At 33.1% G+C, this 18,484-nt stretch overlaps 1 protein-coding gene across 4 annotated transcripts in view; it reads right to left on the reverse strand.

The window, feature by feature from the left end:
- The window catches only part of LOC148950463 (beta-galactosidase-1-like protein 2), a 147,807-nt gene that overhangs the window by 41,711 nt on the left and 87,612 nt on the right, over nucleotides 1–18,484 (reverse strand). For all 4 annotated transcript variants that reach the window (XM_089092416.1, XM_089092418.1, XM_089092417.1 and 1 more), the window contains exon 3: nucleotides 909–1,094. In XM_089092416.1, the coding sequence (XP_088948542.1) occupies nucleotides 909–1,094 (186 nt within the window). The remainder of the gene's footprint in view (nucleotides 1–908; nucleotides 1,095–18,484) is intronic.

An 18,484-nucleotide genomic window follows, 5' to 3' on the forward strand; every position in this document is an offset into this window, starting at 1 on the left:
GGTTCCAGGTCAGAATGCATCTATAATGTCTTACTAGGTTAGCTCATGCGTAGCTGAGCAGTGGTCATGCCTTTTCTACTATTTTTGTTCGTTTTTATCTTATTTTATCATTAGAAGCACAATAAACGAATTCAACTGAAAATTTATTTGTTTCTCTGTCCCTATAACTCAAGGTATATATTATAATTTCAAGGTCACTTTTCACCGGCTCTTAGACCTAGAGTCTATATCGAAGGAAGCTTGGATGGAAAGATCTTGCTACCACAAAATCACACCCTGCCGCAGTTTTTTTTTTTTTTTTTTTTTTTTTTTTTTTTTTTTTTTTTTATTATTATTATTATTTTACAATGTGAGACTTCTGAAAACGTATCAGAATGAAATAGAAAACGTTTTTTCGTCCTGTTTATTTTTAAACGTCGTGCGGCTTTAAGTCTTGAAATACACAATTTCTTAGTGGGAGGGGGGTGAGTCATTTATTTCTAAGAGATTTATATGTTCTAGGTTAAGTATTTGTGTATAATTTTTTAACTCTAAATATGCAGCTGTTATTTCCGCTTTGATGGAAGCTTTGAACGGATTGAGATGAAGGAGGAGCGTGCGCAGCTGTGTTGGTTATAGGCAACTTGTTGCCATAAAAAGTTGTTAGTAGTAATAGTATTACAAAAAATGGGCTGTAGTATGAATTCTAAAATACATATGAAAGCTGTTTCTTCCATTCAAACATTTATTTAACTAAACGACTATAATCTAATCTTAATAATAGCACATGAGCGATAGCTTCAAACTTAACTCTCAGAAAACTCGCATTGTGTGCGTTTCAATCAAAGTACTGGGATACCCAGAGTTTTTGTCTCTGAAATGGGACCAAGTTTCTAGCCTTATAAGTTTAACATATCCTTTGTACCTACCTCGGAAGTCCCCCGTAGTCCCATTCTGAGCAAATGTACGGCCCGGGTCTAACAATCACAAACAGGTCTTCTTCTTGAGCCATCTTGACAAACCTTACGATATCCAGGAATGGTGACATTTCACTCTGTCCATCTCCAAAGTCAAACGAGTCTTTTGTCTTTTCATGCAAATTCCATGGAACATACCTGTGAAAAGCAAAAACTACTTTTTAATTCTAAAACATAATCTGCAATGTCATGGCTCTCATGGCAGCAGTTGCACTGCCACAATGATTAAACAGGTATCTATATTGGTAGCACTAAGCTAGCTCCAATGTTTACATGATTAACCATCTAAATAAGAGCTTATCGATTACCAAATAGCTCTGACCACCACACGCAAGGCCCTAAGACATGGTGTCTATGGTTGGGCAGGGAGAAGTTACGCTTTACTTCGGGAGGGGGGGGGGGCGACAAATTCAACAAAAAGGCAAGAGTTCAACGTTTTTGTATAAACTATCAACGTTAATTACTTATGTTGATCAAATTCTTGTGTTGATCGCATTCCCCAGTGTTCACTATAACTAATCGGAACATAATTAGCATGCATAACAGCTTCTCAAAAATACTACCTTGAATATACCAACAGTCAAATATAGCACGTCAAGCATACAATACCACCCGGCATTATAACCTGTAGCATCCAGTATAATGGCACAATTTCACCTTCGTCACTTTGAAAAATTAACTATTTTTTTCTTAAAAAAAAAAAAACTTGAAAAAAATCTTGTGACTACTCCAAACCAGCCCCCTTCTCCGTGAGACTTTAAACTTATTGCAAGGTCCTCTTATGAACCAAGCCAAGGTTTTAAAATATAATAGGTAGGTAAAAATAATACAATTTTTTAGAGTAATGTTCGATATTTCAACTTTCCGAAGATCCCAAACTTAGGACTAGACTAACATACGAATATCTTGAGAAAAATTCAAAAATACGAATTTGTCCAACTGGTGCATCCAATATGCGATTATATACCCTATACTAGAGCATATATATGTATACTGGGAAATATATGTTTTCATACAGGTTCCATTTGAAATAAAACAAAATAAAATAAAAGGATTTTCTAATAGACTCAAATACTGATAAATTGATAATTTGCGATTTGAAAGTAAGGTCAAATGCAGAAAACTTATCGGACTGTTTAATAGGAACAAACCAAATAAGTCAAATAGTTTTTTTTAGTTTTAATAGCGCATAAACAAATATATTGTGAGAATTTTGGTCACTGTGAGACACAGTAGGCCTATAAACATTAAGGCATAGTAGTCAGACTCACTTTGTGACTTGTGCCAAAACCTAAAGTGCAAAGTTTAAGAATGCTACAATGAAACTCTCGTAGAAAGGTTCGTAAAAAACTTGTTATTTTTTTAGCATAATAAAAAATATTAATTATAGTAGCCAAAAAATAGCGTGTGATGTATTATATCTGAAAATATAAACAAAGCATAGAGAATAAAAAAAAGGAATTTCAATAGTAGTTTATACGACAAGGGATAGTTCCTATGGCACTGTATTGAGAGATAGGGTAGTTCCTGCGGCATTGTGTTGAGGGATAGGGTAGTTCCTATGGCACTGCATTGAGAGATAGGGTAGATCCTATGGCATTCCATTGAGAGATAGGGTAGTTCCTACGGCATTCCATTGAGGGATATGGTAGGTTCTACAGCATTTCATTGAGAGCATAGCTTATTTCTCACGGCATTGGGAATACAAACAGAATTTTATTCCTTGTTTTATGAACTTAGACCAAAGCCGCACGTATACTTTCTGACCTTTTAGCCCATTAATCTGGTAGATATTTACCCCTCCCCCTTGTTTTTTGAACTTAGACCCCAGCTGCACATACAAATTCTGACCTTTTAACCCATTAATCTGAGAGATATTTACCCCCCTTGTTTTGTGAACTTTATTCCACAAGCTTAAGCTGTATAACCTCATATGTGGCAAACTTGGCACGATTTAAAGTTATGCTAGTCCGAACCGCGGGCCTAGTTTATTTCAAAATTCACTTCGGAAACAAACTTTGGCTTTTTTGAAGCCATAACCCTGAATTTTCTAGTCCTGCGGGCTCCCTCCCTCACTCTGTTTCTGGCGCATTTGGACCCTAAATCATATTCGTTTTTTTCTCTACTATTGATTAAACTTTTTTTTTTGTTTTTTTTCCTACCAATTCCCAGACTCCTGTAGCACCATAACGACAAAAAAAGTCTTTATTCTATTATTTTCAAACAATTCATGTACTTCTTTGACCTTTCCAAACCTACAACGGCCCTCCAACATGAGTTTTGGACCGCAGAACGAGTTCGGTCTTTCTTTAACATTTTCGTTTTTAGTAATTTTTCGGATTTAACGTGTACAACATGCCTTCATTTTAAGGGCGCTAACCCTTCTAGATTTTGAGGGTTTTACTGTGAACTTCTCTATTAACAAGTGAAATGACATCATTTTTATACAATCTTAAAAAGAGCTTATGCCATATTAGCCTCTCACCCGGACTATCTATAGTGGCTTTATCTACAGTCAGCCAAGCTTGATGCCCGCAACTACTTTATTTTAATAAATGGATTGATTTTATGATGTATGGACAGATGGATGATATATTTATCTATCAACAAGTGAAATGACATCATTTTTTGGCTTTTTTTCTACAATTAGCCATGGCTTGATGCCCGCAATTACTGGATTTTAATTCAACGTAATCAACAGATTTTAATTTAATTTATCTAAGATAATCAGAGGCAGCGCTAGCAAAGAACGATGTTGGCACAATGGATTATTTTTTTTGGCACAATTGAACTTTTTTTCAGTAAAGTACAAATTATATTCTGGCTTTTAGAAAGCATAGGGGTTTTGAACCCTACTCATATTAGTAAGGGTTGTAAGTTATGCCCTGGGGGCATATAAGATTTTTTATAGAAAGCGCGGTCATTTAAACTTCGGAGGCGACTCGCTGGATTGGTAATCAGACGTTCTAGTGCTCTTTTTAAGAGTCAAAGTGATCGGAGGGCAGCTTCCCCCCCCCCCACAAACGTCGTATTGTCCCGAAATGCATCTAATGGAAATTTTAAGATAGCCATGCTATTCAAAATAGTCTAAATATCATATAACAAGGTTTTTGGGGTTGAAACAACCCCAGAGAGTAAGGACAAGGGTTGTAAGTTATGCCAAGGAGGTATTTAAGGTATCTATGGAAGGGTTTGTTATTTGACTTTAGCAGAGGATCAATTGGTTAAAAATTAGACGTTCTAATTCCCTTTTAAGCGTCTACAGTGACTGAGGGCATTTAGCCCCCCCCCCTTCTACAATCCCTCTTTTCACCAAACGCATCTGAGTGAAATTATGAGATAGCGATGTTTTTCAATATAGTTCAAAAAAAATATAATAATATCTCTAGGGATGACACAACCCCCCAGTGTCCTGGGGATGGGGTTGTAAATTATTTTGAGGGCATATAAGGTTTTTACGGAATGGGTGGTCGTATAAATATCAGATGTCCCTTATTTGAATTGAAATTGGAAGTTATAGTGCCCTTTTTAATAGTCAAAGTGATCTGAGAGCAAACAGCCCCCCCCCCCTCCACGCTCAGCATTTGCCTTAACACCTCCAATCAAAATTTGGAGATAATAATTTTATTTATTGTAGTTGAAGGTTTCGGAAATTATTCCTGCGAAGAAGACATCCCCCCCCCTACAGCTCTCAGGGAAAGAGTTGCAAGTTATGCCTTTGGGGCATATAAGTTTCTCATAAAAAGGGTGGTCGTATATGCTTTGGAGGGGACTCATTGCATTGGTAATCATAAGTTCTAGTGCCCTTTTTGAAGAGTCAAAGTAATCAGAGCGAAGCTACCCCAGCCTCACACACACATATATACAAACAAATACGTCGTGTTTTCCTGAGATGTATCCAATAGGTAATTTGAGACAGTCTTTTTATTCAAAATAGTCAAAATATCATATAACAAGGCTTTTGAGGTTGATACAAACCACCAGAACCTAGAGCGAGGGTTGTAAGTTATGCCAATGGGGCATTTAAGGTTCTTACGGAAGGAATGGTTGTATAAACTTTAGAGGTGGCTCATATGGTTGAAATTCGAAATTCTAGTTCCCTTTCAAGAGTCAATTATGAAGGAGGTCAACTAGCCCCCCCCCCCTCCCAACAGCCCCTATTTTCACCAAATGCATTTGATTGAAAATGTGCGATGGCAATTTTGTTTAAAATAGTCCTAAGAAGATATAACAATGCTTCCAGGGTTGGCACAACCCCTTAGAGCCCTAGGGAAGGGCTTTAAGCTATGCCCTGGGGGCATTTAAGGTTTTTATGGAATGGGTGGTCTTATTAAGATTAAGATGGATCTCATTTGATTTTAAATTGGAAGTTATAGCACCATTTTTAAGAGTCAAAGTAATTTGAGATACCCCTTCCCCCTTCACACCCATCATTTCCCATAAAAAAACATCCAGATAAAGTTTCGAGACATAAATTTTTTCAGCATTGTTGAAAGGTTCAGTAACTATACGTAATATAAGTTGTAGTAACTGTACACGTATTAGTGGCAGTGTACAAACAATACCTTTTTTTCAATATCTCTTATAGTATATGATGGAATTTTAACTCAGCGTACCGAATTAGCCCTGAAACATTATTGATATGTCTTTTAGAAAATCTAAATGGGCATTGTGTGTTTCGATTTATTTCAATACAGTTACAATAATGGCCTTAGGTCAAGGGTCATAATACCCTTAGGTTTATTAATTGTAGTAGTAGCACCAGTAAATATAGTAGTAACAGCAGGAGTACAGTTAATAACAGTAGTATTAGCTTTAGTAGCAGTAGTAGTAGTAGCAGTAAGTAGTAGTTGTAGGAGTAGAAGCATTAGTATTATGATGCAAATTTTGTCTTTTGGTTAGTTCAACAGCCCCCACAACAAGCCTTATAACTTTTAATTTCACACACACAACTGTTCCTAAGATATTGCTGATATGCCCTTTGACAACCTGCATACGGATGGCAAGTTGTCATCCGTACAACAGAAATATTCTCTGAAAATTTCACCTTCATAGGTTCATAGGCTATGTATTTTGAACTGGCCAGAAGACACTGTGTGTATACATTTAATGCTACTTATATGGTTACTGTAACTAACGAAACTAATGGCATTAAGTTGAAAATCTAAGGGAACGTTTAGGAGGAGTTTCAATTAAACGAAAAACCTATATGCATGCAGGTATTAAATGGGCATATAAGGACATAGGCAGCGATGCTCTATCATAGCCAGTAGTATGATTGATATTTTAAAGGAGCTAATTTGATTGAATATTAAAAGTTATAGTGTCGTCTTAAGAGTCAAAAATGATTAAAGGGTAATCAGCCCTCCTCTTTAGATCATAGTTTTCCAGAAACTTCCAATCAAAATTTTAAGACAGCCATTTTGTTCAGCATAGCTGAATGGTCTAGTAACTATGTTCCTAGGGCTCTTGGGTTGGCCAACCCCCCCCCCCACCCCAGTTATGTAATTTGTCCATTATGCTTAAAAACTAAAGGTGGATTTAAAATTAAATCAAAACACACTGTTTGTATTCTATTTGCCAATAAGACATCTCAGCAATATACTAAGAACGACTGAGGGTATTAAGTTCAAATTTCCGAGGCTACTTCTATAACTACTTCTGCTCTTAAAATTTTACTAAAACAAAAGAGCGTAATTGTATCCAGGCTGTGAAAGAGCATAGATATAATTTTTTGGAAATAATATCAACTTTTATTGATCAGGTCAACTAGAGGACGTATATGACTAAATTAAACATTACTATTTGTGTCATGATTTTCAAAAGAGTTTATGTTGTTAAAAATTACTGAAAAACTTTCCCAAAAATATAAATAGCAGGCAAAACTATAAATTCTTAAAGGAAAGCCGGAAAGATTCAAACAATTATTTTCTTTTTCCTTGAAAAAGACTATGTCAATATACAACGAACAGAAATTAATTTTTTTTTTAATTTTTCACAAAATAAGTTTTTCAAAAAAAAGTAAACAGCTCCATTGAACCAAAAATGAACAAGAATAGAATTAAATAATCTACCAAGCATACAATTACCACAAATCAGTATCAATAAATAATTGAAACCCAAAACGAAAAGAAATTAAAATAAATAACAGAGTCAACCTCAAAACAAGCAGAAATTAATATGAGTAGGTTTAAAGCCCCTATGCCTTTCAAAAGCCAGATTATAATTTGTACTTTACTGAAAAAAATTCTTTTAAATGTTTTCATTTCTATAACTTTAAGAAATAAAAAATTAATTAAGACTTTAAGTAATAAATATCAGTATATGTATATTAAACTGACAATGCACATTCATTGCATTGAGTGGAAGTTTTTATATTCACAGGAAGCTTTGGATGGGAAATTTAATTCTATCAAAACCTTTTTTTCTGTTGTTTCTATCTCAGGATTAGCCTTGACACGTGGTTAATAATTTTTCCAATTATTAGAAGTTGTGAAGGTAAGCCTAGGTATTTAAACAAATTTCCAATGTCCTATTTTGAGGAAAATATCTATTCCGTAGAATTTCATTCACCTATTTATGTACCAAGGACACCTAAAACGAAAACTAATTCATTAAATTGGTCAAGTGCAAACTTACACAGCCATATACGTCTTAAATTAGTGTGAAAAACCGATTATTTATTTTTTAAGGAGAAAGATCGCCAGTTTACATAATATATTCCAATAGGAAAGTTCGTGGCCAATTTCAAAAATAAAGAACGTGTACTGTTAAACAGCAGAAAATGAGCAAAAAATAAATAAATCAGCATATAGCCTCAGAAAGTGTTGTTTTCTTGTATGTTCTGGTAAAACAGAAATCGGACCCTAGTTCAGAAAAGCTCTTTTCTTTGAAAAATACTTTTAAGGAATGCTTCTTGAAAAGAGCTTGGCCAGATTAGGCTTAGTCTTGATGTTCCTAGAATTTTTGGCACTCCAGGATCTTTTAGCCATGAAGCAGTGTAAAGGAAAACATCAATGATTCTAGAAGAAAGTATCAATATATAGGCTACCCTATTTATAGTTTTGCAGACTTAATGACTTCCACTGATAGCCTACCTTATGTAGGCTAAGGTAAGACACCTAGTAGGCTGTGTGATTTGCTTGAAAATTTGGTATAAATCTACCTCATAGTTATTATATACTAGTAGCATATACCTTTTATGCTTTTTTTATATTGGAAATACAAATTACTTGGGTGAGCACTGTTTGACTATTAAAGTCATTGGTTCTTTATGCTCTAAGCAACAACTATTGTCATTTACTCTCATATAGAAAGCACTAAAAAGTCAAACAATAGACAATATTGTGTTTCCTTTAAACGTGGAGAATGATATAAACTCTTCTGTATGACTTTTTAAACATCAAATTATTATAGAGAAACATGAATAAAGTTATACAGAATACTTTTTGGTTTTCTTATTTAATATTTGATCCACTAAAATGTCATAAAAAATAAATTACATTACCCCACTGATACATAGAGAAAACAACAAAGTCATACAGATGGCTTTTAATAGTTCCAATTGTAGTCCAGGCAACTTGGTGGTCACATGTCAATCCTAAAACTTAGTCAACCTACCTGAGAATTTATGTGGCCAGGAAAATTGGGCTTAGGATGCTTCATCAGCAGGTTCAGTAGACATTGTCTGTTATGAGTCAAACCAAAAATCTTAGTCATCTCTATTGTAATTCAAGTTGACTTTCCAAGTAGGCCTGTCCACCTAGAGTCTAAGTCAGTTTGACCAAGTTTTAGGATTAACATGACCACTAAGTCACCTGGACTTGCAGTCCTCAGTCTAACAACCCAATTTATAAGCCAAGACAGTTACACTAAAACATAGTTAATTGAAAATTGGTTGACTGAAAAGTTACCTGGCCTTGTGTGCAAACAAGTGGCATAGGGTCCACCTGCCTAAAGTCTTAGACAGGCAACCCAGTTTATAAGCTCAGACAGTTACACTAACACAAAATTTATTCAAAATTGGTTGACTCAACAAGTTGCCTGGATCTGCAGGTGAACAAGTGACATAAGGTCTGCCTGCCTATAGTCTCAGGCAAGGGCAGCTGAGTTTTATGATTAACATATGAACACCGAATTGCCTGGACTCACAGACAAACCAGCAACCACAATAATAATAGATTGAATTTTCAGAATATATATCCTATAGGCCTTCTAAAAATTATGGGTATTTACTAGTGAAAAGGATGTCACACTGTTATACTAAAGCAATGCAAGAAAAAAAGGTACTGTTCTAATACCTGGGGAACATGCGACAAGTGAAGTTTGGTTAATGCTAGTGAAGTACAACAAAATAGGATAAAAATATAATAGTTTAGAAACAAATTTTGGCTGTATATTTTCACATTAGAAGGGTGGGGGTAAAGCTTAGCATATAATAAATACATAACCTAAACTAACCTAGGTACCTTCTTTCCTCCTAAACCCCAAAAAACTATAGCTTGAATATAGTTCCTGGAGTGGGAAACCCCTTGTTTATAGAGCATAAGATAGGAAACTACTGGGTAATGTTATCAGTAGGGAGCGACGTTCCATTTACCATGCTGCTATATGCCATTGATAGGGAGTATGTAGTCCCTGAGTCCCAAGTTCAAGGTCACGGGGGAAAACCCAGAAATGTTTTTGTCAACAGAGACCTTGGGAAAAAACCCTAGTTACATAACATGTTTGTGAACAATTTTGGGAAAACCTAACTAGTTTCTCAACAAGGGAAGACCTTGGGGAAAAATATACCTTCAATATGGGGTCACCACTGAAGTATTATGTAACATGGGGAAAACCCAATTACTTAACTTGTTTGCTGGTTTTGGGAAAATCTTTCTTGGGCATTAGGTATTGTGATTGGTTAATTTTTTCTTGATATAAAACTGGGACTATGGGGAAACCCATGACCTTCAAAAATGTACATAAAAGGAGAGAAATCAATAATCATATGAAAATACCCTATATAAAGTGGGATATAGAGCTATTGACAGAATCACTTTGAATATTGTAGATTAAATAAATTAAGAGAATAAAATGTCTGAGAAAAGGAAATGTTGTGGTTCTGAAAAAGAGGGGAGTAATGCTTTATTTTTTGCATTATGTTGATTAATATGGTCGGAGAGATAACTTTTATCACAAATTTGTTTTATGAAAACACATTTACAAATTATTTAGTTATTATAATGAAAAGGTATAGGCTCTAGGATTACAAAATATGCCACATGACAAATTACCCCCACCCCTTCCTTTTTTAAATATGGTAATTTAGAATGTTGCTATTTAAAAGTTTCAATGACCTAAAAAGTCAAATTTCCGCCTACCCTAACAATGGCTATATGATACTCAAAGACGTTTACCAGTCACCATTGACTCTCTTTACCTAAGCTGGTCATAATATTATTAAATTTAGATTCACTATCACCTTATTTAAAGGGATAGGAGACCAGTAACCATTTATTGATTGAGAGGGAGGCAAAGTTGTGATTATATATAAAATACAACATGATCATACTAGTACTATTATCTAAATTTAATTTACTGAAAGTTAAATAGCTACTCATATTCCGAGGACGCTAACCCTTTGTTGATTGAGAGGGATGTGGGTGGGTGTTGTGATAATATAAAAATAAAATATAATTATGGAAATTCCATTATCTATCTACATATACTTACTAGTCTTATGAGTGAGTTATCCCAAAAAATATCCCTGAATGAGAAGCAAATCATTTTTTTTTATATTCCACGTTAAACGAATATTTATTTTTCTTTTTATACAGTTTCACTTTTTATAACATAGTTTATTTAGACTTAATTCCATGTTTTTCCTTCAATAGACAGAATAAACTGTTCAAACGAGGTCAATTTGGAACAACAATCCTTTTAAGAAATACACTTTAGGCTAGGTTGCTAATCCAGCCCGTTTGGGTATTTAATAGCATGATGGAAGCATGTAGTGTATGTGAAAGAAACTATTTATTTGTAAACAATTTTTAAAGCTTTAAAATTAGTTGCAAATCTTAGTTATAAAACTAAGAATTTTATAAAATTAAAATCCACCGTGTGGCATTACTTCTTCTGCAACTGGGAAGCGTAAAATATAGTTATTGATACTTTTAAATCAATTAGCTTCTCAGAATTTTAAATTGATTGTAAATTTGTTTTCTTCGGGGTAAACGCGTAGTTTGGTGCCCTAAAATAGCTATAAAGTAAGACTTTCCCCTGGCCCAATCTGTATGATCACTTAAAAAAGATCTTTAAATTCACGTTTGAATGAGCTCCATCCCAATTATCTTGGACCTTCGGTTTGATACAATCCTCCTGTGAAAAACAAAACAAATGAACATGCATCGACTGTGTTTCCTCTGGAAAAAGAGAAGCAAAATTCCACATCTTGGAAAATGGAGCTTGAAACCTCTATGGTAAGGTTATCTGATATGATGTATCTAGTAAAGGGATTTTTAATAAGATCGCTTGCTTTTTTGGGGATTTTTCCCTTTTCTCAAAGATCAGGTAAATTTCACAGACTTTTGGTTTTGGTGGGTAACAAATGTAACAATTAACTGAAAGAATTTTATATATTTAGAGGCAGTATAAAAAGGCAATACTGCCGGTGTAATAATTGTCTGGAGATTTCTAGTTTTAGTTTTGGTGAATATCCATCCAAGTGACTTTTTAATTCCAGTTTTTTTTATCACGAACTATTTGATAAGATTCTCTTGTGACGAATTTTTTTTTTTGGACCTGTTCATTTTTTTTTTAATTAAATAGGAAACTAAAAAGAAACAGGGTTAATTTGGCACCTGGACAGTAAGTTTAAATTTTGTCTTTCTTTAGCTACTCTATTTTTTTAAGTGTCTGAATATATAAGGGATTTAAGTTCGAGGGAGGGAGAATTGTCCCATTATGAAAGAGGTGTATTTTACATGGTCATTATAAAATCAACACTTGGTATCTATGCAGGGAGAATGATTTTTGAGCATCTCTACTCCTTCTGTAAACTATTCGAAGGCGTAGGAAATTGCATAAAGACAAGCTTACATCTGTTATAATCTACAGAAGCAAGAAATATTTTGTAATTTTGGTTTGAGTTCGATTTTATTTTAAGATTAAATGCATAATAACTAAATATATTATTCATTGAATAAATTGATCCCTTTGCCAAGAGTCCTTGTCGTTTAAACTTTACTGCATTTTGTCTCATTACGCATGCAATTTATTTGCTCTTCTTATGTGAGACTTCAAACTGTCCAAATACTTTATCCCCCGGTAAATACGCCCCAGAAAATACCCCCCCCCCCCGTGGAAAAGAAGGTTTTCCAAATTTGAGAATTCTATTTGATTTTAATTTTTTTTGTAGGGGGAAGGAGTTTTGTTGCTTGTTTACTCTGAGCAACTCACTCAAGTTTACACTGTGTTCACTCCTAGAAACAAAAAATTGATAATAAAATATAAAAAACGAATCCATTCAGGGGGAAAATACAGAAATTCTTAGCATTCCGTCCAGAAGAAAGACTTCTGATTATAGTGGCTTCATACATCAGCTCATGGGTACTCTTGCAATGCAATCAAAAGTTGACCGCATATTTTTACCGGAATCGCTACTTATTAATTTGTTTTCCTTTTGTTTTCAATAATTATGCAAACTTCCTTGTGTTTTTTTAAAGTAACTGGATATACCTTATTTTATGCATAAATAATGTATTACCAGACATCCAAAACGTATTTTGAGCAATTCTACAAAACAAATAAGCTGAGAAATAACGGGAAAAATCAGTCAATCGAAAAACAGGTTGTCCCCAGATGGAATGGGGGGATTCATAAGGAAATATGTAAGACAAATGGGAACTTTCTGGCAGCGTGGTAAAGAGTGAGGCTTTGAATAGATTAGGACGGAGAAGCATACATAAATGAATAAACAAATCTTAAAACGAATAAAGGTTTAATTAAATATATAAATCAAGATTGAAATAAAAAAAATATTACTACATACAAGAGTATGTGTACTCTCTCCTCCCCTATCTGTAAGTGTCTAAAATCTACTGCATAAACAACACTTTACAGAAAATGAATTACATTACAAATACTCTTCTTGTGTACTTATTAGAACATTGAAAATAAAAAAAAACTGAAATTACTGTAATATTAAATTTTGAAATGATGTGCTTTTTCAGCAGCTGATATCATTATATACCAAATATTTAGTTTCATCTTATTTTCTTCCCAAAGCCATTCACGACAAATTTAGTTTTACTATAAACAAGAATTTAGGTAATAAAATATTACATTCATATCCCTACTGATATAGTGATTTTAGCCTATTTTGGCACTGCAAGCGTGGGCGATTCTAACAGACAACAATCTGAACAAAGTCCATGAAATACGGTTCCACCTATGTTTTTTAGTCTATTGGCAAAAAAATGGGTTTTGTCTATAACCGATCTGAAGTTTTCTTTTCAATATTTCTAACTCTCTCCTACTTTTTCAGAGTCAAATTTCTTCAAAGAAAATAAATCTACAAGACAACGATAACCTACTGGAAGACCTAAAAGCAGCCAGAGAAAATCTTAAAACGAACTTTCAACTCAAATGTCGTGAAGTAATTCAATTAAAAGAGGAACTTGATCACTTTCAACAAGTTCCAGAGATCACCAAAAGAAAAACTCCGAGAGAAACTCAAGTTTATTCAATCAGAGTTGAAACCCAGCTTGCAACTGCTCTATCTGAAAATTCACTATTGAAAAATGAAATTACTAAGTTAAAAATTGAAAACAGTACATTTGTAAGTGAAAATGAAAGACTTGACTCAAGACAAATTTATTGGAAATCTCACTAGCACAAGCCTTATTGTATATATCTTGCCTTTTAAACTCAAAAAAGTCTTTAAAAGAGAAAATTACTAAGTTGAATATGGAATACAATCAAATTTTAAAAGAGAAAGAAGAATCTGCTGTAAAAGACGAAGAAGAAATTTCATGCCTCAAATCTTTTGTAGCATATCTCCAAATAAAAACCCGGACATTAGAAACAGGTTCAGAACGTCTTGAACAAGAAGTCAGAGAGATAACCCGTTTGATCAACGCTTTAGAAATCATTATTATTCATTTGAAAGACAGAGAAAAAGAATTCTTTCATGAAATGGATTTTTGTTATCGCGACTTGTTTTAACGCGATTAACTAATTTTGGTTTTTATTTATTGAATATTTCAAATCTTCGTTATTTATGAAAAATATTCAATTCAAAGGACTTACAATATATATTTTTTTAATCAATATGTTTATACTTTCCCTGTAACAAACACTCTCTAGAACGTCCTCTCAATTTGAATTTTTTTAACTATTTTTTGGAATAAGAAATGAAAATGATATGAGGATGCAAACCGTGATTTTTTGTGTTGTTGTAGTTAAACATGAAAAGAATTTTTTCCGTGTTAGTTTCTTTGTAATCAGCAGCACAATAGTTAGTTTAAAATTAATGAATCGAAAAAAAAACACCTTTTCAAAGAGTGAGTAACCCTTTCATTAACCAAGATCAATCTCCAAGGCACTTGAAGTAGCAACGAACCCTTATGTAAACGATTAGTCTAGTCTTGAACGTTAGTTGCACAATACTTTAGCTCTAAGACACTCTTGAGACTTAAAGAACTCTAAACAGACTTGGAAATAATGATTCTTTAAGACACTTGAAGGACCAATGAAATCTTGAGTAAACAATTTCTCCAAACTTGAATGCTAGTTGCATATGCATATATATATATATATATATATATATATATATATATATATATATATATATATATATATATATATATATATGAATTCAATGATAAAACCAACACTTTAAGCCAATACTTGAATTAAAAAGAATATCGATTTTTTTTTTTAGTTCACAGAAAAATATCAGTGAATGATGTTCGGAATGATTGACAGTGAATTTGTCAATATAGCCAAAGTTGATTGCGGATTTATATTTGAATGTGCTCTCTTAGTGATGAATGAAAAATTTAAAGAAGTAGATATTCACCATCGGAATGTAAACTACAACTTACAAAAGTACTCAACAAACCGATTGTATACAACAATGGAATTTATTAAAAAGCAAGATTGGTATGAACGGCCAATAATATCAAATTCTAGCACTGGCGTTAGTCTAAATTTCGTCCAGAGCAAAATTGCTACAGTGTGTTATTTTATGGATATTAAAGTTATATTTGTGAAGGGAGATGTTACCCCTGATAAGTTACTGTTGAAGAAGTATAAGGAGGATATCCGTCTTATATATTTGGAAGACTTCGAATGTCCTAAGTATCCTAATAAAATACATAATCCTGTCAACGAAGTCAGATTTTTTTCGCAATGGATGATGAATAATGAAATAGATATTAGTGGAAAGGTATCCATTAGGAACTCCAGAAAGAGTATAATTAGTTTAGACTTTACTCGATGGATGGAATATAAGCGATTTAAAAACATTCGATTGATTTTTTTTTTCATGTTCAATGATATTAACAAGATATAACGTTCTATTTGACGTCGTTACATTAAAATATTCCTATACATTATAATATTATGATCCTTTAATTTTTGGAGCTTTTTTTTCTTTTTAATGGAACATTGTTTTTTCTTCGTTAGCAACATTAACATACGCTTTTTTTTCGCTCTCTAGCTTTATACCATATGTTAGTTATTTGATTGCGGCATTCTTTGGACAGTGACATTTCCAGATTAATGCTAATTCATATTCCATGAATCATGAAGACACAGGACACTTAAAATCTAAGAAATGATCTAAAACAAAGATTAACAGTAAAAAAAAAAATTTGTTGTAAATATAAAATGAAAATTTGTCCCCTCTTCCATAATTTTCTTACTTCTGTTCTGAAATTTTCCCATTTTTTTTTGTTTTGTAGAAGTAAAACTAAATTTTCTTAAATCCTAAATTTTTTCATAGTAGAGAAAAAAGGTGTTCTTTCCAATTCTTAATTTTCCCATGGAAGAGGAAAAATCTCAACTTCTATTCTAAATCTTGATCGAAAACAAAGAATAACAGGAAAAAAAGATTTGTTGTAAATATAAAATAAAAATTTGTCCCCTCTTCCATAATTTTCTTACTTCTGTTCCGAATTTTCCCTTTTTTTCGTAAAAGTAAAACAAAATTTTCTTGAATTCTAAATTTTTCCATAGTAGAGAAGAAAAACAGTTCTTTCCAATTCTTAATTTTTCCACAGAAGAGGAAAAATCTCAACTTCTATTCTGAATCTTACAGTAGATTATATTTTATCTACACGTCGAAACTGTTACCTATGTAAAAATAAAAATGTTCTAATCTTTCAATGTCATATTCTCTTTGTTCTGTTCGGAATTTCTCCCTTTATATATAAATATATATATATATATATATATATATATATATATATATATATATATATATATATATATATATATATATATATATATATATATATATATATATATATATATATATATATATATATATCTCACGATCAAATATATTACTAATAACACGTAGTTCTTCAGGTGTGTTTTGATTAAGGTCAATTACAATGTATCCATATGGTTTACTTGTAGCTTGACTGTAAGCTGAAAACAAAAATTTTGGTTGACCTGGATAAATTTGTTCGTTTAATGTTAAGAGAGAACTTGAGTCACGAACAACTTTGTACACAATGTAATGAGTAAAGTTCAATGCAAGACTTCGTATACATTTACTCTGATGAAAGAGATTGTGTAAAACAATGGTGGCGGAAATTATTTCATGATGAGAACGTACTGTGAACAATTGGATCATATCCTCAGACCATTGCTCTATCGATTCGGCTAAATCATCAATAATAAGCGAAGAATTTGGTTCAATTGAATTGAACACAAAATCTAATCCCTTGATAAATTTTATTTGAGGTTCAATAGTCCTTACTCTATCATACGATTGCTGCCAAACACTATAACAATATTATATATTTTTTATAGTAGTTTGATGGTCTCCTGCTGCCAACATTTCACCGCGATTCTGAATTATTTTCATCAAAAGTGTTGTTTTCCCACTCATTGATGGCCCACAGAGAAAAGCTCTGAGGATAATCACTATAATCCAAATTTCTTTTCTCAGACATAATTTACTCACTTAACGATTCTGCACCAGTCGAGTATTGTTAAACTAATAATAATATTATCATTGATTTCTCACCTTATATGTACATTTCAGAAGGTCATGGGTTTCCCCCCTAAGTCCCGGTTTCATATCAAGAAAAAAATTACCAATCACAATACCTATTACCCAAGTGAATTGGATTTCCCCAAAACCAGCAAGCGTGTTAAGTAGTTGGGTTTTCTCCTTGTTGCATAGTACTTCAGTGGTGATCCCATTCTGAAGAAATATTTTTCCCCAAGGTCTTCCCCGGTTGAGAAACAAGTTAGGTTCCCAAAATTGTTCACAAACATGTTATGTAACTAGAGTTTTACCCAAGGTCATTGATGACAAAAACATTTCTGGGTTTTCACCCGTGACCTTGACCTCAGGGCTCAGGGACTTCGGACTCCCTAGCAAACGTGTATAGCAGCACGGTAAATGGAACCTAGATATACTACTGTTATCTGAGCTTGGCTTTTCTCAAGTTGCATTCTTGCATGTTGCCCAGATATTAATACAGTACCAAAAAAAATTAATGGAACAAAAACAGGAATTATATTAAGAACAAAATTAGAGAATCATGGCTTCTCTGAATGACAAATGTTGATAAAATAAAGCATTACTATTAAATCGTTATCTGTCATTGTTATTATGTAATATATATCATTTTATTATGAATCATATACAATATATTATTGTATTGTTTGTACTTGCCAATGTACACTGTTTATTCTAATTCAGCATTAGGCCAAATAATTTTGGGGTGCCAATTATGTGAGGGGGGAGTCATCCTTGACAAAAATTGAGGGTATGAGTAAAGGGGTACAAAGACAACAACAAAAATGTCAAAATTATTCCGATATACGTCAAATTATTGGAAAACTGAGTCATAGATTCGCCGTGGCATTCAATAAGATCCAAAGAATCTAATTAAAAGGGAGCACACACAAAAGCCAAATTGGGGCCAGTAGCCTATGAGGAATCGCAAATACCCAAGACAATGAACAAGTCCCAATAGGGGGCCCTGGGTCTATCAAAATATTTCAATGGTTTCCCAGGAAATTTAATATCATTTTCTTCCGTCTCAACTTTAAATGAAAAAAATAACTACCTTTTTGGTGTCCCTGTTTTCAATAAAAAAAAATGAGGTATTATCATTTAAAAATGATAGCCCCCTATCCCCCCTCCTATAGGCAATAATTCACAATTTATTTATGAATCATATTTTTGAGGTAACTTCAAGTTCAATCTTTAATTCCCAAACCTTGTACATAGCTTAGTCTATAGCTAAATTTTGTCACAAAATTTTTTTGGGATTCAACTTGAAAACAAAATTCTT

The sequence above is a fragment of the Artemia sp. Qi Xiang Cuo genome, chromosome 7 (genome assembly GCF_049724085.1).
Source record: "Artemia sp. Qi Xiang Cuo chromosome 7, ASM4972408v1, whole genome shotgun sequence".
Classification (NCBI taxonomy): domain Eukaryota; kingdom Metazoa; phylum Arthropoda; class Branchiopoda; order Anostraca; family Artemiidae; genus Artemia; species Artemia sp. Qi Xiang Cuo.